Genomic DNA, 22059 nt, shown 5'->3' with positions numbered 1-22059 from the left:
TTAGCGTGGGAGAATCGATTTTTTAACCTCAAAGTTGATAGTAACAATTTGAACTATACTCATATTGGCCTAAACCTATCATCCATAAAAGTAGCTATAAATTTGATTAACAATTCAAACGGTGGAACACGGAACGAAAGTTCCACCTGGCTTCCTCTAAGGAGCATTTATCCATATGACATATATACATACAATGTAAAGAAGAGTAAAATGAATGGATATCTAGCATGCCTACCTCGGTTATATATGCAAACTCAAAATGTTACCACAAAATTTTGCAACTGCATCCAACCATATGCACTGCGATCCCGAATGCTTTGAATTGTCGTTGCAGCTAACTCGACTATCGGCCGAATTCTCGCCATTTCTTTCTCTAATGTTAACCTTGCATGAACCTCCAACTGTAGCAAAAAACCAACATATTAATGCCTTCATGCATAGTTTAGCAAGTGGATAATAGCTACATTGTCTCGACTAATTAAAGAATATAAAAGCGAATGAAGAAGAGTCAAACAACCTTTTCCATACAGCGTTCGGTATCCAAAATGTGACTAAAATACGAAAGCTGCTTGTACAAATCGGCTTCTGTGTACTGTTTTACAGGGACAAACATAATTAGAACTATCTCTTAAGGAGAGATCAAAATATGTAAGACAAATACTTCAAAGTTGGATGATGTATTACCTTTCTTACTAGATGCCCATTGCAGTGGGGATAGTTTGGGCAGATGGTTCCTTTCTCAGAGTCACCCATAACTCGAAGATTTACGGCACGTGTGGCGTATTTGCAAGTTTCATCATCACACTATATTCAAAAGATTTGAGAAATTTATACTACTTCACTAGCAATTTAATGTGCGTGCCCCAAAAAAATAGGAGGTAGAGTTTACCATCATTAAGCCATTATAATACAGTGAAATGAACCTATCGGCTTGCCTTTTTACCTGTGACATTAAAAATTATGATATTGTTAAATAGATTATTGAGTTTCTAAATTGAAACGTGTCTTCTCGAGGGACATAACAAAGTCCAAATTTGGGACCCCATTTATAGGGATTGTAATGCCAAATTTGATCGAGAATTAATTCGGGTGTCTTATTCTTGTTCTATTTATAAGTTATAACCTATTTTCTGATTAAAAAGCCACACATGCATGCTATAAGGTTCTCCAGAAAGAGCCCAATGATTGATTGTTGTTTGGAAAAAGTGGAAACAAATTGCAACTGATATGTACCTGGTTGGCAATCATTCCAGGGGTCATTCTACCCACATTAGCTTCATCGGGACATTTTGGACAATTCAAATTATTCCAAAATTTGCTTGTAGGTTCATCAACTGGCTTTTCTTGCTTTCCCTCCACAGATTTGTATATTGAACTAAATATACCAGGACAATTAAAAGTACCAGAACAGCTGGGGCAAGTTAATGTCAGTGGTGTGCATCCCTGATACCTGCAAGTGGTTAAACAACAACATTATAATTTTAAAATCCACATAAAACTTTCAAATTTCCAAGAATTTTGAATGCAAGGATTGGTTGGAAATTTAGCAGTTTAAATCATTACCTTTCTTCATCATTTACAGAACACAGGAGGGAAGTGGAGACATCATTTCGGGAAACTTCAATTGATCTGTTCTGAAACTGGACATAATTAAGTAACTAATACGTCAGTGCAAATACAATATTAGAAACTGAGGAAACCTTCATAATTAGTTTTTTTTTTTTTTCTTTTCACTTATCAGGATCTATATACCTTTGATGAATCAAGCCCCAGACAGTCAGCCAAGCGTTCTGGGCTGGTGCCCTGAATTGAGGCACATAGACGAGAGACCACAGGGTGTATCTGTTCATATGTTGAGAACATCAAACCATTAGTATGACAGTAACAACAGATCGTGATCATTTGTAACAAAAGCAATTAAAAGCCACAAATTAGGAAGAAAAAAGAAACCTGTTGTGAAAGGTAGTATTCGATGTCAATCATCCATTTTCCATCCTCTTTTTTCAATTCATCAGGATGTCTAGCCCGCTGAGCAATGCTTGTAGAACCACCAGAAGTAGACCCCTGACCAGAAAACAGCAAGGAGAGAAAAAAAAAAAAAAAAAAAAAAAAAAAAAAAGGAGGGTCTCATTGATAATATTCTACCAGCTCTCGGTATTCACCAAGTAGAGTTATAATCACAACCACGTTTCTAGCAACATATCTCGGAATAAATATCAAACCTCTTCCACAAACCTGCTCACAGCAAATTATATATGGGATCGTGTCACCAACAGAACAGCCAGTTGAATAGCCCATTTGTTTTAACCTTTGTGCAACCTGTAAATTGATCACATATTTTCAAGACAAATGAAATGGTTGATCAAACACTTTAGCAGTGGTTTAAGGATTTACTTACTTGAACATGTGGTTGGTTTCTGGCATCAGGATAAGCTTCAGGTGGCTTAGTCAGTGTCTTCGTGATGATATATTTCTCAAGTGCAACTTGCCCTTTTCTCATATCCTCTTGTATCTGTGAAAATTTGCACATTTAAGTCCCAAGTAATTTTCGATACACAATAATAATTACAGACCTCGAAAGGCTCATTTTTCTATTATTTTCCTTTTTCTGAGGGACTGTTTTAATTTATTCTTAGTTTGCTTGGGAGAGGAAGTACAAGTGTAAAGAAAATGGAGACAAGTTGTCATTCATTTGACATGTCCCCAATTTGTTGTTTGACAATCATTCTCATTTTCAGCACACGCCCCAGTTTAAATTTTAGGAACATTCTGAGCATCAACCCAACCTCCCTCTTCCGTGATTGTGAAAGAAGATCGAAGTAATCACAAGTCAACATGAAAAGGTACATTTTTTTTACCTTCGTAAGTGAGTCATGTATTGATTCAATGACATCCTCACATGACCTATAAGCATGAAAAAAGATTGGTGATCAGGAAAAAAAATGCAGTTTTTAACCAAAAAAAAGTTTTATTTAGAAAGATAATAATAAATAAAACTATAGCTAAAAGAAGCCCGCAATGTAACATACCCTCCAGACAATATTTGATTTAAGCAGAAATCACCTAATTCCTTTGACAATAAGCTCCAGTCACGACGAACCATATCAAGACCCTTGCGCTCAATAACCTGAATATGAAGTCAACTTTTACACTGCTCTATCTCCCATTTATTTCTATAAGATCCAAAGAGCAAATGGAAGTGCATCGTAGTTACCTCATATGGCATTCCGTCCTTAAACTGCAACTTTACAGCAGCATATTTCTTTTTCTTCAGAAGCAACATTCTCTTATACAAACCATCGAGATCAATTTCTAAGCACTTGTACTTTTTGTTAACCTGGAAAAGAAAAAACATGGAAGAATACCTCACATTGAGATTTGAGAAAATGAATGGAAAGATATACAAAGGAAAAATTTTCTGTTGTCTTAAGCTAGAATATTTTTGTGTGGCTACATATAAGCATTTCAGTAGATTATGAATGCTTTTAGATGGACCTTAAAACTATTTTCGAGAATTTTTCAATGGAAATTTTTGAAACATGGATAGAGTTAAATTTCTTTTCCTTTCCCCCTTTCTTGTTACCATAAATTTGTGTACATAACAAGAGTATATGAAGGAACAGACTGGAAACTTCCACAACTTTCAATACTATAATAATGTGATTCTTAAAGAAGAGGGCAGATTGGTAGGTTTAGTTATTAAATCATGAGATCTGCAATACAATTTTTTTTTTAATAAGAAACAGAGAAATGCATTAAACCAAGAAAGAAAGGAACAGCCCAAGGGCGGGGTTTGAGAACCCCCCCCCCCCCCTACAAAAACGAAATAAAACAAGAAGAGCCCCCCAATTGTTTAAAATCATAAGTAGGCTATAAGTACAAAAGAATTTAGTGTAATTTGTACACCACCAGAGGTCGTATTCTGAACCTGGGCCTAAAAAGAATCAAAAGAGGTAAACTTGTCATCAAACAACCTAATATTCCGCTCGTTTCACAAGTGCCACAACAGTGCATGGGTCGCACATTGCCAAAGAATTCTACCTTTAGTACAAAAGTTTCCACCATTCAGGCCATCCATAAACCAATCATCAATCTGCTTAGGGAGGCAACTAAGCACCCCGAAAGTGGTAAAAATACAATTCCAACCTCTAAACGTAAAATCATAGTGTAAAAACAGATGGTCCACAGACTCCATCTCTTTAAGACAAAGAAGGCAGATGGAAGGGGAGAGGGACCAATTAGGAACTTCCTTTTAAGCTTATCATGAGTATTTAGACTTCTATATGCAAGGGACCAAAGGAAGATCTTCACTTTTTTAGGAATTTTTAATTTCCAAATAAGGTTGATCAAAGGCATTTTGGTTTTCGAGACACCCATAGTCATTTTGAGGAAGGTGGATTTGGTAGAGAGACTGCCCGAGGCTTCCAGATTCCAACGCAAACTATCCCTAGTATCTCTCACCACCCAATCTGTTAGCAGCTGGGGAAGCGCAATAGAGATACCCATCTCTCTGTCAAAAATACCCCTTCTTAACCCCAAATCCCATGCCTAGTTCAAACTATTCCAACAATCCACGATGACAGCATTCTTTTAGTAGAAATAGCATAGATATCGCTATAAAGGGAGGCAAGAGGTTGGGGTGTACACACTTAGTCTTCCCAAAACCTGATGTTTCTACCATTTCCCACCACAAAGTCCACAAACTGAAAAAACTTATCTTTTTGTTTCATAGTGTTATTCCAAAGTCTAAGCTTCCCTTTGTCTCTCATCCTCAAAGAACTCCAACCATGGTCATCAACACTTAGGGGCCTTCAACAAAGAAAAAAAATAACACAGTAAACTGTTAAGAACCGATTGTGCAAGAGTTAACCTCCCTCATTTAGAAATGACCAAACCTCGCCATTTATCAATTTTCTTTTTGAACTTCTCTTCAAGAGCATTCCACGCCACCTTAGAAGCATTCCTACCTCCGAGAGGGAAGCCCAAATAAATAAAAGGGAAGCAATCAACTTTACAACCCAAAAAATCCACACTGATAGCAAGCTCATTGGGGCTCAAATTAATCCTAATAAGGGAAGTTTTGGAAACATGGAGGGAAAGATCCAAGCTCAGTAGGAACAGGTTGATAACCCACCACCAAGCCCTCAAATTCCCCACACTCCAAGAGCAAAAGACTAATGTATCATCGAAGAGTAACCTCAACCAAAGGCCTATCAAAGGAAAACCTCTAACCATTCTTCTTTCACTACAATAAAGAATAAGACTACTTAGAGCATACCCAACAATTGTGAACAAAAAAGGAGAAAGGAGGTCTCCTTGTCTAAGGCCCCTTTGAGACACAATCTTCCCCCTCGGTCTCCAATTGAGGATAATAGAGAAATTAGTAAAGGAGATACGACCTCAGATCCACTTCCTCCACCTTTGCCGAAACCTTTAAGCTTGAGTACCACATCGAGAAAATCCCAATCAACCTTATCGTAAGCCTTTTCAAGGTCAAGCTTTAAAAGAGCTCCTTTCTTACCTAAAGCTCTCCACTCTTCCACAGATACAGAAGCTATCAGAATCACATCAAGAATTTGTCTTCCTTCCACAAAAGCCATTTGGGAGTCATTAATAATAGAAGGGAGGACTTTTTTCAGACTTTTAGTCAAAACCTTGGAGACAATTTTATAAAGCGAAGTCACCAAGCTAATAGACCTAAACTCATTGACCTCGATCCCCTTTTTCTTCTTGGGAATCAAACAAATGTAAGTTTCATTGTACCTTTTATTAATGATTCCGTTTTTAAAAAACTCTTGGAACACTCCAAGTAAGTCATCCTTCAAAATGTTCCAAGATTTTTTTATAAAACTCTCCAGTCATATCGTCCGGCCCAGGGGACTTAAGGTTCCCCAAATCAAAGACAAGCATCTCTAATTTCAGCCTCCTCAAAAGGCACTTCCAAAGCTTGACTATCCTGAGCATTCAAACCATTCCAAATCGTCAAAAGTAAAGCACGGGCTAGAGTCTTTCTTGTACAAACTGCTGTAATACCCAACAATCTCCCCAATAATCTCATCTTCTCTAAGGAGAATCTGCACCTCTTTGTTATCCAACGTAGTAATAGCATTTTACTTTTACGAGCTGAAGTCCATCAATGGAAAAAAATGGAGTTCTCATCCCCTTCTCGAAGTCACTGAATCTTACTTTTTTTAGCCCAAGCACACTGCTCTCTAAACACAATCTCAGTTAACTCCGTCTGGCACACTTCCCTTTCCCTTCTATTATCAACCGAGAAAACACCTCCCTCTTCTAAGGTATCGAGCTTCTCTAACTTATCAGTAAGGATCTTCTTTTGGTGGTTCACACCGCCAAAGACCTTGTTCCAGGGTTTTAGGAAGCCCTTCAGGCCTTTCAACTTTTCCATAAAAGCATAACCAGGCCACCCTTCAACTTTCAGGCCCCCCACCAAGTCTCCAATTTTTTATAAAAAGATTTATGACCCAACCACATGTTTTCAAATCTAAAAGGAGTGGGACCCCAAGAATGAGCACCTGAGCATAACAAAATGGGAAAGTGGTCTGAAGTAACCCGAGGAAGCCTATCAACAGTAACACTGAGGAAGAACTCCACCCACAGCTTAGACAGCAAGAATCTATCAATCTTGGAGGCAACAAAATGATCACCTGGCCTAGAGCAAGAGAAAGCACCATTTCTCATAGGGGTGTCAATGAGATCCAACTCTTCAATTAGAGAGTTGAACGAATTCATACTTCACCAATACAATAAATACCAAAAATAAAGATTTCTACTATAATAAATACCAAAAATACTTAGACAAATTCAATCAGACCCCACGACCTTACCTCTTGTATAACTTTTCCTGCAATTGCTTTCACTTTGCCAATATCATCCAGTCCACTATGAATCATTATTGAATCTGTATCGCCATAAATTACCTGTCATGTGAAAGATAATCTATTCATGAGACCAATGTACTCGGTAATGCATTGAGATTATGCATGTGTCCGGAAAATTATATAACTTGTGAATTTCAGTGTTCATCTATGACCTCTAGGTTCAGATTATTCTTGACAAGATCAACCGTACTCTGCAGAATTTCTCTTCCCTGCAAAATAAGTAAATAAGTAGTGTAAATGAAAGTTTTTGCAGGTTTCTTTGCCCTTTCTTTTTACTTTTTTATTTTGTTTTCTTGAAAAATGAAGAGAGGGAGCGGTCTTTGACATAATTGACATAAATATGAACTGAAACATAAGCAACCTAATTCCCTTACTTGTGAAGTAATAAGCTCTGCTAGTGGTTTTGCATAAAACCTTGAATTAGAAAACCCTAGACATCCATACATACTGCAACGATTACCAGATCATGTAAATGCACAACGAAAAAGATGATTAGTACAAGTCTGGTGTAAAAGATTGAGAAAAAAATAAGGAGAAAATACCTGTTGGCAGTGAGCTTTAATGCCTGCTGCTGAATGTCAAGTTGCTGAAGCTTGAGACCAGTTGCATTCTTCATCCATGACTTCACCATTCTTCTCCTTTGAACCAGATTTTTTAGCAACTGTTGAAATAAGGAGTAACATCATTGCCTATTCTTTCTACCAAGAAGTGGAAAAATATAGAATGCTGCTCTAACCCAAGTTAGTAAAACATGGGCATAAGTCGCCTAACATGAACCAACAACCCGTGAGTGCAACTCTTGTGACTTAAAACAATGACAAAAGGAAAGATAATATAGGCATCCAAGCTTTCTCTGTTAACCTTATAAAGGCAGAGACATGTCTTGCATACAATTGAAGCTCCTATACATATTAACATTTTATTATATCCTTGAATGGAACAGTCCAGAAGTTTTCATGAAAAATGACTTCATCAAAGGAGATGATAGCCCAATGAAGCACTTTTGAGGAAATTTAGTTTCTATTCCATGCATTAAGATTGTACCTCAGGAAGAACTCCAGTCACTTTACTAGATGGCAGTAGAGGAACAACACCATCTGGAGATCTTTCAACAGTGGTGAAGCAAATATTATATTCCTGCATGATCGAGATACACATGTGGCACACAGATTACAGTTTCATCACTGCATTCCATGGTTAAAATACAACTGGAAGAAGTTGATGAACATTTAATGGGACCAACAGACTCACCTGAATGATGGAAGGGTACAGACTGTTGAAATCCAAGAGCAATACATACTTATCATATAAACCACGCTTTGGCTCCAAGACTAGCCCACCTGAATAGGAGGATCCCTTTTTGCCTTTTCCACTTTCAGTATTGGGAGCTTCTACATTTGGATCATCTAAATCAAACTCATCAACACTTTTTTCCTCAGGACCATGATTCGTTCTCTTTTTTACCATCTTTTTTTCCTTCACATAAGATGAAGTCTTGTCGGGGACAATATATTTTTTGGCATGGAATGCATGAAGTAAGAGATACTCCACTCTCTGGGCTCTAGCACCCTGAAAAAGTATGTATATCAAATTAAGACAAGTAAAACTCTCATTATAGCTTCATAGTCAAATTGGAATGAAATGAAGATGAAATATGTCAATAGGCTTACCTGTAGGCTTCTTCTCCAGAGATTACCACTGATATTAGTCAATTGTCGAGTAAGGGGAAGAACACTTAAATGAAACATGAGTTCCAATGACAACCATGCATCTGTCTCACCATATTCAATCTGAAATATTAAAACACCATGAGAATAATGCAGTTTGAAGACTGAAAAAAAAAACCATAAGATCCAAAACCATGCATCAGTCTCACCATACCCGATCCGAAATATTACAACATCATGTGAAATAAAATTTGAAGGTTCATTTTTTCTTTTTCCGTAAGAAACAGAGTTTTCATTGAGATCAAATGAGAGAAATCAAGGAGAATACTAAAACCAATCCCCCCCAAATGGAGCCCAACTAAACTAACAAGGGACTCCGGTCAAACAAAATAAAACCTAAAAAATAATTTTTAAAAAAATAAACATAGAGGACCCAAGAGAAGTGTGTTTTTCTTTTTCTTTTTTTTTTTTTTTTTTTTTTTTTTCCTTGTAAGCAACCAAGCTTCCCTTTAGGAAAAAAATGAAAGAAAGAGGGCACACAAAAAAACGGCCTATGAAAAAGGGGGAGGGGACCTAACTAACTACAAAAGAAGCTCCAATCCAATAAAATCATGCCAAGATCATAATTTTATTTCATTAATTGTCCCAGATGTTAAATAACACCGTGATACAAGAGTAAAGTTTTATCTCTCTACTTTCATTTTGTTTCAGGTGCAAGAAGTTCACAAAATGCCAAAACTTTGAACATAAATAGAGTTTCTGCGACAAGGGAAATTTGAACTTGCGTCCCTTAGGTCTTAGCCTTTGGCTGATAATATTTATAGACATGAAATATTTGGCATGTTCAAGTCATTAATTAAAAAAAGAACCGGGGATCTCAGAGGCAAGGAAATACTAGGGCACATTCAGTGGAAGGCTCTCATGGCATCATTAATCATGACTAATATTTTTAAACATAATGCGAGAGGACTAACACAGTCATTACTTCTCTTTTTTTTGGATAAGAGTAACACGGTCATTACTTCAAAACGATATAACCTATCATCTCTTCAGAACAAATATACAACTATCATATCCAAATTGTAATAATTGGGAATAACCATGGTGATTCCAAGGCCAAGTTGCAGGATATGGAATCCTCTACTCACCAGGTTCATGAGAGACTCGGATGCTTGAAACATTTTTGGAATTTCATGTGGAGTGACTTCCTTGCGGTCCTTATTGAGTTGAGTCTTTGCTAGCTCAGTCAAAGAATAACTTATCTGGAAGAATAAAAGCAAGCTTCAAAACCCAAATGAATAAACACCGATACATTTCCAACATAAGTTATAAAATATTTTACCTCCTTCAGTAGGTCACGGGACGACAAGTACGTATCACATAAGAGTCGGCCAGCAATACAAGACATGAGTCCTGGACTTGCTCCAGACCCAAAAATGCTCCCTCCTTTTCCAAGTTTAGGCATAACAGACCGCTTAAGACGACCTATTTTGGACCACATACTGCTTGGTACTCGGCAAAACTGTAATATAATAGAGAAACTTCCGAGTAAAATTGCACCTTTTTTTAGTCATTTGGTCAGCAAGGCAACTAGGAACCATATCTAGGAAGTAGTTTCCATGAGATCATCTAAGAAACAGTATGACAACGCTATTTTGTATGAATAATTCATGTACTAATAACATAAGATGCGTAGTGGGATGCATTAGTATCAGCAAGTGCAAAGTTTGGGGATTTTAATGATATAGATGAAACACACACTTGCGATAGTTTCATATACTACTACAAGAAATCAGGAGTTAACCTACGTTTTTTCCAAGTGAAAAGACAAAGGAAAAAAGAATCTATTTGAAAAAATCTTCCAAGGGAAAAAGAGAAAAAAATAATCTAGTTTGTGTAAATTACAATAAAAAGAAAAAAGATAAATTTTTAGCTAAAAGTGGCTATTACTTAGTTTTCGTTTGGTTTTAGAAGCTTTTTGGGAATTTCAGATACGTTAAAACTGTTTGTTTTGTGATGCAAGGTTTGAGGTGCTTTCCAGAGTTTTATGTTGTTTATATTTTTTAAGGTTTCTACAGCAAGTTGGTTCTTTTTTTCCTTTTCCAACAAAGGCAAAGAGCCTTTCATTTTTTGAAGTTGTAAAAGCTTCTCTTTTGGGTTTATGATCAGGAAGTTCACTTTGAAGTTTGAAGGCAAAATATTTCTTTGAGAAGGAAGATCATTGTATCTACTTAATGGATCATGGTTGCCATATTCTTCTCCTTTTTCTTTGGGGTGTGTGAGCGCAGGGTGGAGTGGGGGGATGGATTCTGTGTTATGGGGTCTTGGGACGTTTATTTACTCCTCAAGAGGGTTGTTACTATGTAAAATGATTGTAACTTTAACAATGTCAATAAAAAGTTTAGTATCCTCCATAAAAAAATAATAATAAACAAAACTTTTGTTACTTTGTTCATATTAATTCATGATGATTCTACCTGGGCTCGATGGAGAAGAACATCTAGGTCAAACCCAGAGATATTGTGTCCAACCAGCACATCACTATCCAATTTGAATAACTCAATCATTAATCGATTCAACAAGGCCCTTTCACTGCAAGAAAAAAGTTTAGTTAAAACTTATTACTACCAGTCAGTCAACCACTACTGCTTTTATAATTTTGCTAGTAAAGGAGAAGTTTTCTACAAGAAACAGAATAATATTTAAGGCAGTACTAATAAGTCACCTACTTGCCCTCGCAGATTAGAATATTTGATCCAGCCTTCAAATTTCTATCTGTGGACTCTTTAGCAAATCCCATAGGAAATATGCCTCCATCAAGCTTACGGATAATAGTAAAATGCCTAAGCATACCAGGCTTTTTCCATTCTGTGGCCAACATGGGACCGTCAATCTGCAATGTCAAGCAGTAGTTAATGTATGTAAGATGTAATAATGTTAAATAATCTCTCTTTACACTTCAAAATCCCTGTACACTTAGAGAGTAAAAATAAGCTAATAATTATTTTAATTGAGCATGATTAGCTCCAGTTTTAACAATTGAAGATAGAATCTTCAAAAGCTTAAGAGCAGTCCTTATAATTCCTCCAAAATTTCATTCATCATAAAATTTGATTCTATGCATCCATGTACCTAATTCATAACATATATAACTCTCACTCTGTCATACAGATAAATTTATCAAAAAATTGTGAAAATTAAGCAGTTCTATCTAAAGTTAGATACTTCCGATAAAGTAGATCATGGTCCTCTGAGGCCCAAGTAATTGTTACTCATATCAATTATCAAATTCAGTAGCATAAACATTCAAACATCTAATAGCCATCAAAGGGGAATGTTTGTGTAAGCAGATTGGTGAATCCAATTCGCATTTTCAACCAGAACAGAAAATGATTGTCACATCAGAAGAAACATGCAAACAAAATCAACAATGCTGAAAGACATTCATAATTAACCTTTGCTCTTTGACAGCATATGACAGATGCAGACACAATTTCGTTGATATTCTGCCGTTCATTAATGATGGTCTTTATGTTTATTGCAGTGACAACCATAGAAGGAATCTCCAAAATTTTGCTTGATGAAGTTGAAGTTTGAACATCTTTTGGAGAGCCAACTATCACCTCAAACTTGCACCAGCTCACCTTCATAAGAATATTATCATAGTATTAACCTCTTTTATATGTATAAATATTCGAGAGTTATGATAGGATTAAGTGATCTTACTCGTTGAGAAGCAGGACAGGAAGAAAAGTTTGAAATCGACAACCAGGAGGGGCCCGTTATTTTCCTTTTAACGAGGAGAAGCTCTAAGGCACTGTATGTATTAACATTTTAATGTCATCAAAGAAGTATACTGAAATGAAATTTAGCAAAACTTCACCGTTGCAAAAATAGTTTAAATGCCCTGACATTTGAAAGGAGGGCAGAAAACTAAAAGGAGAATGTAAATAAAGATGTGAAATATGCCAGGAAAGACAACACCAACATTCCAAGATATTAATACCTGCGATGTGTTCCTAAAAGAGCACAGAACGATTCTCCTTTTAGATCAGCAGGAAGTGGGGGGTGCTGCCACAAGTTTAACCATCGTCAGTAATTTCCAAATGGCAGTGATAACAAATATATAAACAAACAATAAAATCAAAACTAAGAGATGTGTCAACCCAAGGCACCTTTAAGAACTTTAACCTCCGAAATCTAAAAATTTTGGTGTCCAAGATCTCGCTGTACTAAAAAGCTGAAAAGTTGAAATCTTAACTTAAATTACAAATATCATTCGTGTTTCAAGTATCATACCTTGAAAGGGTAATTAATCTTAAGCACATAATTTTCCCCCGCAGGTATGTCTTGACGCTCAAATGCATATTTCCTCTGTGATGAGAATTAAAAAAGAATACACAATAAACTGGTTATTTAAACATGAATATAATTTGACATGGTATTACATTAATATTTATATGAAATAAACAAAATTTTAATTAGCAAACCTTAACCGGTGTCATGCTAAATGTTGAAACATTGAGATCTAGCAACTGCTTGGCTACTTCATTTTTTAATCCTGCAGTCACTTCCTAGGAGAAGCAAGTAAAGACACATTAACAGAAGCATCCAAGATAAAAGATGCCTTCAGAGAGACCAAGGGATGACAAACATAACATCAGTTATAAGAGTTAATCTCACTTGCAATTTGGCACGCAGGTCTGCAGGAGAAAGCTGAGACTGTTCAGCATCCTTCCGAAGCTCCAACATCTCATCCGAATGAAGAAAAGAAGCACTTGGAATGGCATATATGCATCTTTGCATATTTTTCACCACCACACAACAACTGTGGAACGAATTCCCAGCTTTGACCTAATTACAATGAACACTCTTTACATGCGGATTCATTTACTACTATTGACTTCAAAGGTTGGCTGCTAAAATGCCTTAGAATATTTAATATTGATAAGGCAATAAATTAGCCTCATTTGATAGCCATTTTTTAAAGTTAAGCTTATAAACATTACTTACAAGTTCTACTTGTAAGTTTCTTTGTTTTGAAATTCACTGTCTACCTATATTTAACTAACCCATGTTTTGAAAACTAAACAAAGACTTACTTTTATTTTGGAATTTGACTAAGAATTCAAATATTACTTTGAGAAATGTGGAGACTATAGTGAGGAAAATAGGAAGAAACCAGCCATACATTTTAGAAACAGATAACATATAAACAAAAGGTCTCAGTATTACCTTCCCAAATAGATATACAGTGCCCATATTTGCACCGAAGAGCTCTTCATGCGCATCGACGATATAGAAAGGGAGAGAGCCGTCAGCGTCAATATCAAAATCAGATTTCTCTTCGGCACTTTCTGCTGAAGAATTAACACTTCCACTCCCTTCACTCCTTACCGCTTGCCATCCCGCAGTAGCACTCAAAGCTGGGTCTCTTTCATTGCTAATCTTAGCATTTAGAGTACTCACCGGCTCCTTCTTCACTAACGGTTCTGCCTTCGTTTCAACCATAATTGGCTTACTGTCCTCAATTACATCTTCCTTGATCGAAGAATTAGGTAATTGCTCAACCGGATCCAAGTTGATTTGAGAATTCAAGTCCTCCTTCGGATAAAACTCCTCAGTCTCACCATTTCCCTGGACCTCTACACCAGCTCGCACAGGCTCCAAATCACTGTTTGTAACAACCCCGTTAATTCCAGAGTTCCCATTTTCAGTATCCTTAATCAATTCAGACCCGGCAGTCAAATTAAGACTCTGAGCAGTTAATCCCTCGGACTTCACAGCAGGAACAGACACCACAGTCCTCGAAATCGGTATAGCTCCAATTTGCCCCTTTCTACGCCTCTCTCTGTCAGTCTCATCTGGCGCAAATTCCGCAATCACATCATCCACAATACTATCACAAGCCAATCCTTTAGCCTTATCATCTCTACCCGTTTTCCTGAAGATCGATGAAGTAAACATCGAAGAAAGCTTTTGTTTCCCCATCATTGCTGCCGCCGCCGATAGAGAAGAAGAAGAGGGTTTCTTCGGTTGCGCCTCTTTCTTCTCTACTTTCCTCTTCTTAGGTTTATCTAGCTCACCATCAGACTCATCGGAAGAACAAACCCCAGCTTTCGACCAATCCTCTTCCTCACCTTCATCTCCATATCCAAGGCCGTCGTCATCAACAATAAACCCACGGGCTTCTTCGCGACGCTTTGCAACGAGAGCATCGTACTCATCCTCGGGAATCGTATCGTAGATTGGGTTCTCTAACTTCACTTGGAAACCACCAGCGTCCGATCGACGGCCGCCGCTGCGGATGGCTTTCAGACGTTCGAGAGCCGAAAGTCGGGCAGCTGCCTCAGATCCTCGGCTCCTCCGCCGATTAGTGGCTGAGGGCTGTTCGTCCGCCATGTCTGAAGAGATGTGACCTCGACGGCGCTGATGTTAACTTGGATTTTGTTGGTGTGAATTTGGGATTACAGAATCTGAGAACCTTTGGATTTGGGATCGGTGATGGCGGGAAGAACTTGTTCGTTTTGGCGGGAAATGGATATAATGTACTTTAAATACTGTGTGTAAAAATAAAGAAATCGATAGCTTCAAATATTATATAGTTCCATATTGGTGTTATGTGGAGATCCAACCTTTAAAAAAAAATTATGCTTATTGCAGTTTAGTTAAGCTTACTTAGCCACAAATTTGTAAATAGGGCTAAATATTGATTTTTGTAATTTTTTTAAAAAAATGCATTAGGATGAAAATAATCAGATAATGACCTACACTTAAACTTGATAGTGTGTTGTGACAGCTTTTGTTTGTAATTAAAAAAAATTGAAAGAATAATTTTTTTTAGTATAACAAACGAGGGATCACTATAACAAATGGGGAATCAAACCCCGACCTTTAAAAAAAAAAATTCATTTCCGTTATTATTGAGTCAATCTCATTTTAACAAATAAATAAAGAATCGAGATTCATTAATTTGATCGAAATTCCTGATTTTTTTTTTTTTTTATAATTCAACTAAATTTTACTGTGATTGATGCAAGAGTTTCTCAATTTAAATCTTTAGTTTTGAAAGTTCAAATATTGCTGAAATTGCTTGAAAGATTTTTAAAAAAAAATCAACCAAAATGTCAAAACCAACCTTTCAAACTCATAGGTAAAATTAAGGTTCATAACAAAACTCATGATTTTTTTTTCTATAATTCATGTAATTTTATTGTAATTGACTAAGATTCATTTTGAAAATTCAAATAATTTCGCTGAAATTGGTCGATAAATTAATTTAAACAAAAAACAAAAGCAACTTTCGAACTCAATCTAAGACACGAGATAGCTTACTTAAATCACAATACTTTTTTTTTTAAAAAAAAGTTATTATGTACTATTTTGATTAAATTCATTTCGTTAACCCACTTGATTTATGAAGTTTTTATTTATTTAAAATCAACCTTCCAATTCAAATGATACGAATTAGATTGAACGAGGTTTTGGATCTAGATTTTTGTTTAACACTCTTAATAATTATATAGTTTTTACTACCTTATTATGATCTTACTTTTGGAAGATCTAAAACAAGTCAAAATGGTATGATTTTTCTAAGTAGTGTGTTGTTTAAAGATTTAATTAATGCCGCTAATAACGAAATTTTTAAAAAAGATATGATTAAAATTTTAAGCTTGATGCAATCATCAAATTCCAACTTACTTTGAAAATGAAATAGGGAGCAAAGGAGGGTTGCAAATATTAGGTTGGAAACCTGAGATATTCATCCAATAACTAAATATAATAATAAAATTTTGATTATTTTGATAGATCGAGTGTTAAAAAATTTTGGGTCGAAATATTACTTTATATAGTTTTTAAAATAAAGTTTTCTTTGCGGATTTAATAGGCTTAAAGGCTAGAGTCGTCTCAACTTCATGCGCTTTATATATATATATATATATATATATATATCTCGAACCATTAACTAATCCAATGGTAAATTTACCTTTTAGTCCCCTATAGATCCAAGTTCAAGTCCCACACATTACATTTATTTTTACGAAATGATATAAAGTTCTCTGTCAACAAAATTTTTAGATTTGTCAATAAAACTTTACCTAGTTTTTAAAATAAAGTTCCTTCCCTCGGTGGTAAATCTATCTTTTAGCCTCCTCTCTTAATCTTCTTGTTATCGTAACAACTTTTTTTCTATTAAAAAAAAGCCAAAATTTCATTTTTGCAAATAATAATAATAACAAATAAATAATTAAGCTAATTTATACAAAAATATGAACATTTTTCAACTTAAACAACCCTAAAGTACTTGAGTGATTCTTGGTTCCACCCATCTCTTTACAACTTACTCAATTATTCGATCATAGTTTGTAATGTTCAACAAACTCTTCAGGTTGTAAAGGGATAGTATTTCACACCCTCTTCTTTCTTATTATATTTGTTTTTTGAATATATCTTTTAGTTTTTTATGTGTTGAGGCGAGTCATAAATGATAAACGTAATTCACTTGAATTTCGCTTGATTAAGAATCACTAACTTTTATGATTATCCAAATTCAATTGGTAATTATTTATAACTCCCTTGTCTCTCTTGTTTGTGTTAGGTTCGGGAATTTTGATTCGAGATGACCTATCAAGGCCCTCGAAGAGGAAGCTACTTTAGTGGGTTTATCTTCGTTTCTCCACATTAGAGGAGAGTAGTACAATCCTTTGTTTGTAGAGTGTGATCTAGCATATATCATTTGTGTCTCTCAATGAGCCATATTGGACTTTTTTTTTTTATTGTTCATGCCCATCATTTGAGTTATGTTTGTTTTGGTTTTTGTAAACGTTTGTGTGTTCATTCTTTGGCACGTGCTGCGATTAATGGTAAGCCTGCTTTTCCTAGTTGGGTGTCCTCTATTCATAATGAAGACTTTGACATCTGTATGGTTGTGATTCAACAAATCTTCATTTAAAAAATATAATAATAATAATAATAATAATAATAACGGTTGAATGAAACCACCCTTCGATAATGGAAAATTGACAAAAAATGACAATTTTGGAGTTTGATTTTGTATTTCTGACTCTTTTAAAAAATATGTTTTTTTTATTCCTTGATGATGAAAGTGATGTAAGCATGAAAATTTTTTGTCGTACAATTACTTTTATGGTCCTTGTTAAATTCCCACTTTTAAATTTCAACAACCAACCTACCAAATTAATTCACAAAAAATTATCCACCAACCTACAACTAAAAAATTGTTATACAACTGAAATTAGTTTACAAAAAATTCTCCACCAAAATTATTTTTTTACAACCCACAAAAAGTTATTTTCACCAAGGACGAAAAATCTTTCGTCAAGTCCAAAAATTGTATTTCACGAAGTTGTAATTTTGTATACTCCGTAAGAAGGTATGTATTTCATTTTGTACGTATTCAATAGTTCGATAATTTCTTTCATGTGAGAATTCATTTGCTTGTATTTATGCCTGCTTGCTGGGTTGTTCCTTTCTTATTATTATTATTTTTTTTATCCTTAATGCCATAAAACCCCTGCATTTGAAAGTTTTTTTAAAACAAAAAAAAAAATGCATGGAAAAAAAAAGGCAGAAATACTTTTTTTTTAAGATACTGGCTAGGCTTCACCAGGTCTTCATCGGGTACAAAGGAAATTGGCCAGGCTTCACCAGGTACAAAATAATTGTTGAAATAAGTTTAAAAAAAAAAGTGTGATGAATAAAATTTTAAGATACCCGATCGGGCTTCACTGAGTACAAAAGAAATTGGTTGAAACCCAATCGGATTTCATTGGGTGCGAAAAAAAATTGGTTGAAATTACCCGATTAGGCGTCATTGGGTATTCACCGAGTATGGGATAGGAGAACGTGAGATAGGAACTGGGTATGAGATAGGAAATGGGTTGGGAATATGGACTGGTCCAGGGCCGGGTAGAGGTAACTCTAGACTTGGTCGGGCGTATATGGAGTATATGTTTGTTGTTTTTCGGCCCGGTGTTGTACCCGGTCGAGTGGACAACCGAGTAAAGTATTTTTTTCTTTTTAATTTTATTTTTTATTTTGTTTTTTCTTAACTATACTAATACACTTTTGTTATAAAACTAAAAAATGTCTCACGTTGAGATTTGTTTTGGTAGCATTTGGAATGAAAGGAAAAGGGATTACGATAGAGGAGAGTCGTGGGGGTTTGACATTGATATTGGAATGACAGATGATGAATTCATGACCGAAGTTTATAGGATAAATGGTATAAATTCAATTGAGTATAATGTTGTTATAAGATATATACTTCAATTGAAATCCAAAGCCCCTACGCTTGTGATTTGGAATGATGAAGGTTTATACACATTCCTCACATGGGAAGAGGTCTCAGTAATATCTCTTTACATATCGACGTTTCTAAAGTGTCGAACTGAAGAAATCTCTTCCACATCTAGGCTAGTACATTACAATATGGAGTTGGATAGTCCATTTTCCCTCACATGTTTTAACTCATCACTTACTTCGTCGCCTGGCAATTTGGCGACTCATAACTCAGGGGATGATGACCCAAGTCAATATTTCAATAATTGGTCTTGGAGGGAGAAGGATGATCGAGAGGAACCCAAAATTAACACTCATCATACACCTTGTGCAGAAGAACGAACAATCCAAGACTATGGAGGCTCGTCTCATATTCCACATGCAACAGGTCGTGACTTATCACATCCATCTAGTAGCACAATCATCATGCCAAGTCAGTCTCATTCTTCTGAAGACGTAAAAGTTGGTGACGTGTTTATATCTAATAAGGTAGAGACCAATTTCCCCCTCCCCTACGCCTTTTCCTGCCTAGTCCCCTCATTTTTCGCCCAACCCCGCCCATACTCGATTAAGATCTCAATTTATCCAACCAGTCTAACACCGGACACCTGTCTTCCCCCCTCGTCTTTTCATTATCCTTGTCCGATCACATATCTAGTTAGCCTTGTATGAAGCCCGATCGGGTAGAGACCGATTTTCTCAGAAAAAAAAATCAATTTTTATGGACAAAAATTTAACTTTTAGGGTCCAAAACGTTCAGAAAAAGCGTCGAACATGATGTTCTAAGTCAAAAAGATTTATAAAATGGAAGAAATGTCACACGAATGCATTATATCCACATCATCCAACTTAAAACCTACACGCAATGCAACTTACATTCAAAACTTAAAAAATACACTTACATGCTTCACGAAGTAGAAAATGGCACATATCCACATCATCCAATTTATAACCTACAAACAATGCAACTCACATTCAAAACCCAAAAAATATACTTACAATGTTTCACAAAGTAGAAAATGGCACATCTAACATTTATTTAAAATAATCATTTTCCAGCATCTGAGAAGTGAAAAAATGGGAATCCAAACCTGATTAGATGAAAAATCCGAATGAGGAAATGAGAAATGAAAAGGCCAAACGGGTGGGGGAGGGTTGTGACTTTTAAAAGGTTCAAGGGCATTATAGTAATTTTATATTGTTTGAAAAATTGTAGGGTAAAAAAACAATATTTGTAAAAAGGGTCTAAATTTACAAAATAAAACTTGAAAAAGTCATTTTTGTCAAATTTCCCTTCAATAAGGTCTTCGTCTACTAGATTTTGTTAGGAATTAAAGTAAGGGAAAAAGAATAAAAAAAAAAAGGGCAAAATTTTATACAATTTCCAACTTCAATAGCTATGTGGTTTATCACTATACTAATAATTATATACATAATGACAAAACAGTCTCACAATCAGTAGCGTGGAACAAAACATTATCAGCTTCTCATACTATTTTTTTTAAAAAAATATATGTACTTCCGAAATCTTTTCCTAAAATCTATTTTCCTCTCATCTATCAAAAAAGAAAAAAAGAAAGAAAGAAAGAAAGAAATTGTTTTTATTCCCACAAATTTGATCACCTCACTGTGACCCAACTATCCATCACAGACCAATCCACAGGCTCCCCTGTCACCAGCCGCCGGACCCTACTCAACATCTCCGGTGACGAATTTGAACAACAGAAACTCCACTCATCAGAACCTTGGTCGGAACAAACAAATTCCGGGAAGTCGAAAGGCCCCGTCGGCGACTCTGTCGCTTCCTTCAATGTAACAGTATCACCGGCACCGGCGACGAATGGGTGATTCAAAAGCATTTCCGCCGTCCATCTCTTCCTTGGATCCTTGACAAAACACCGCCGAATAAAATCTTTCCCTTCCGCCGATAAATTCTCTGGTATCTCCGGTACTTCCTCTCCGACTCCAATCCTCATCATCAGCCCAAATATATTTGTTTCCGGCCCAACCCTCCACGCCGGCTTTCCAGCCACCATCTCCACGACGGCGCAACCCAACGCCCAAATATCACACGGCGACTCATACTCACCGCCGTTAACAGTCTCCGGCGACATATACATCGGAGTTCCTCTCCATTCCAATCTCTCCTCTGTTTCCGCCGCCGTAATTTTTCCAGCCGCTTTAGCAAGCCCAAAATCAACGATTTTAACATCACCATTCCCAAAAACCAACACATTCGAAAGCTTCAAATCACAATGAACAAACCCATTACCATGAACGTGCCGGAGTCCACAAAGAATCGCTTTGGTGTACCTTCGAACATCGAATTCCGGCAACCCACCGCCGCCATGGATTCTCACAACATCCGCAAGACTTCCGCCATTGGCATACTCCAAGAACAAATTATAACGCTTCTCCTCATCTTTCTCAACACTGAATCCATCGCCAAAACAAGTAATAATCTGTGGACAAATCCCAATCCGATCGAGAATTTGCTTCTCGTTCTTGAGCGAAACAGAGGATAGAGAAGAAACAGAGGATTTGACCACCATTAACGGCGGGAACTGATCAAACCCTTTTGTCAATTTGGCTAAACTAATCGTCGCAAAATTTCCACGGCCTAGTTCGTCTCCTCGAACCCACTCCATTGATGAAACTGGATGGTCGAATTGAATCTGAATGTTGTTGAATTTCAAGGGTTTGGGTTTTTCTTGGGGAAGAAGGTGAAATTTAGAGCTTAACGGATTTTGAAAAATAATAATTCCACAAAGGAAAGGGAGCGTTAAGCCGAAGATCCGTTGATTTGATATGGAAAGAATTTTTACAAGTATTTATGGCACATGATCGCCAACCGAGATTTTTGGGGTTTCCTTATTTTTATTTTCCTTATTTACATTGAATACATGATTTTAAGGATAGTTCTCCTGATTCATTTTTCCTATTTTATTTAATATCTTTCTTGTATTTAAATCTTGTCATACTTTAAATCTTTTATCTTTTCATTTTTTTCATTCCTTAAAATATATGATTTGTGAGTTTCCTTTTTCAATTTAGTTAGGATATTTTTAGATAAATCAAATTCAAAATGGTATTTTAATCTTTTATCATTACGAATATTTGTAATTTTTAGGATTAAATTATAAGTTCAATCTCTAAATGGTGTAAAACTGTGTTTGATTGATTTATGATCT

General features: G+C 35.9%; 2 protein-coding genes across 3 annotated transcripts; both read right to left on the bottom strand.

Annotated features, from left to right (window-relative positions):
- Positions 1 to 64: 64 nt before the first annotated feature.
- ICU2 (DNA-directed DNA polymerase) lies at positions 65 to 15160 on the bottom strand. Its single transcript, XM_090306225.1, has 31 exons — positions 13802 to 15160; positions 13250 to 13420; positions 13057 to 13140; positions 12866 to 12940; positions 12573 to 12637; positions 12293 to 12383; positions 12022 to 12210; positions 11296 to 11459; positions 11044 to 11158; positions 9909 to 10088; positions 9715 to 9828; positions 8570 to 8689; positions 8151 to 8468; positions 7944 to 8036; positions 7442 to 7560; positions 7274 to 7346; positions 7052 to 7108; positions 6846 to 6938; positions 3215 to 3337; positions 3030 to 3127; positions 2859 to 2904; positions 2399 to 2512; positions 2236 to 2319; positions 1951 to 2064; positions 1753 to 1842; positions 1564 to 1640; positions 1234 to 1450; positions 890 to 943; positions 685 to 804; positions 518 to 592; positions 65 to 401 (listed from the first exon to the last, which is right to left on the bottom strand). The coding sequence occupies exons 1-31, from the start codon at positions 14966 to 14968 to the stop codon at positions 255 to 257; spliced, it is 4647 nt and encodes a 1548-aa protein (XP_090162351.1). The 5' UTR covers positions 14969 to 15160; the 3' UTR covers positions 65 to 254.
- A 4513-nt stretch (positions 15161 to 19673) lies between these two features.
- LOC120088668 (mitogen-activated protein kinase kinase kinase 20-like) lies at positions 19674 to 21667 on the bottom strand. 2 transcript variants are annotated; one of them, XM_090306100.1, is made up of 2 exons: positions 20492 to 21655; positions 19674 to 19821 (listed from the first exon to the last, which is right to left on the bottom strand). In XM_090306100.1, the coding sequence occupies exons 1-2, from the start codon at positions 21514 to 21516 to the stop codon at positions 19815 to 19817; spliced, it is 1032 nt and encodes a 343-aa protein (XP_090162226.1). In that variant the 5' UTR covers positions 21517 to 21655; the 3' UTR covers positions 19674 to 19814. The 2 variants fall into 2 exon arrangements, with proteins under 2 accessions (XP_090162226.1, XP_038902011.1); XM_039046083.2 differs by lacking the exon at positions 19674 to 19821 and having other exon boundaries at positions 20250 to 21667.
- Between the last annotated feature and the right edge of the window lie 392 nt (positions 21668 to 22059).

The sequence above is a fragment of the Benincasa hispida genome, chromosome 10 (assembly GCF_027475165.1).
Source record: "Benincasa hispida cultivar pf3 chromosome 10, pf3_genome.v1.1, whole genome shotgun sequence".
In the NCBI taxonomy this organism is placed as follows: domain Eukaryota; kingdom Viridiplantae; phylum Streptophyta; class Magnoliopsida; order Cucurbitales; family Cucurbitaceae; genus Benincasa; species Benincasa hispida.
Note: the sequence above shows the minus strand (reverse complement) of the source record. Positions and strands in the feature narration are given on the sequence as shown.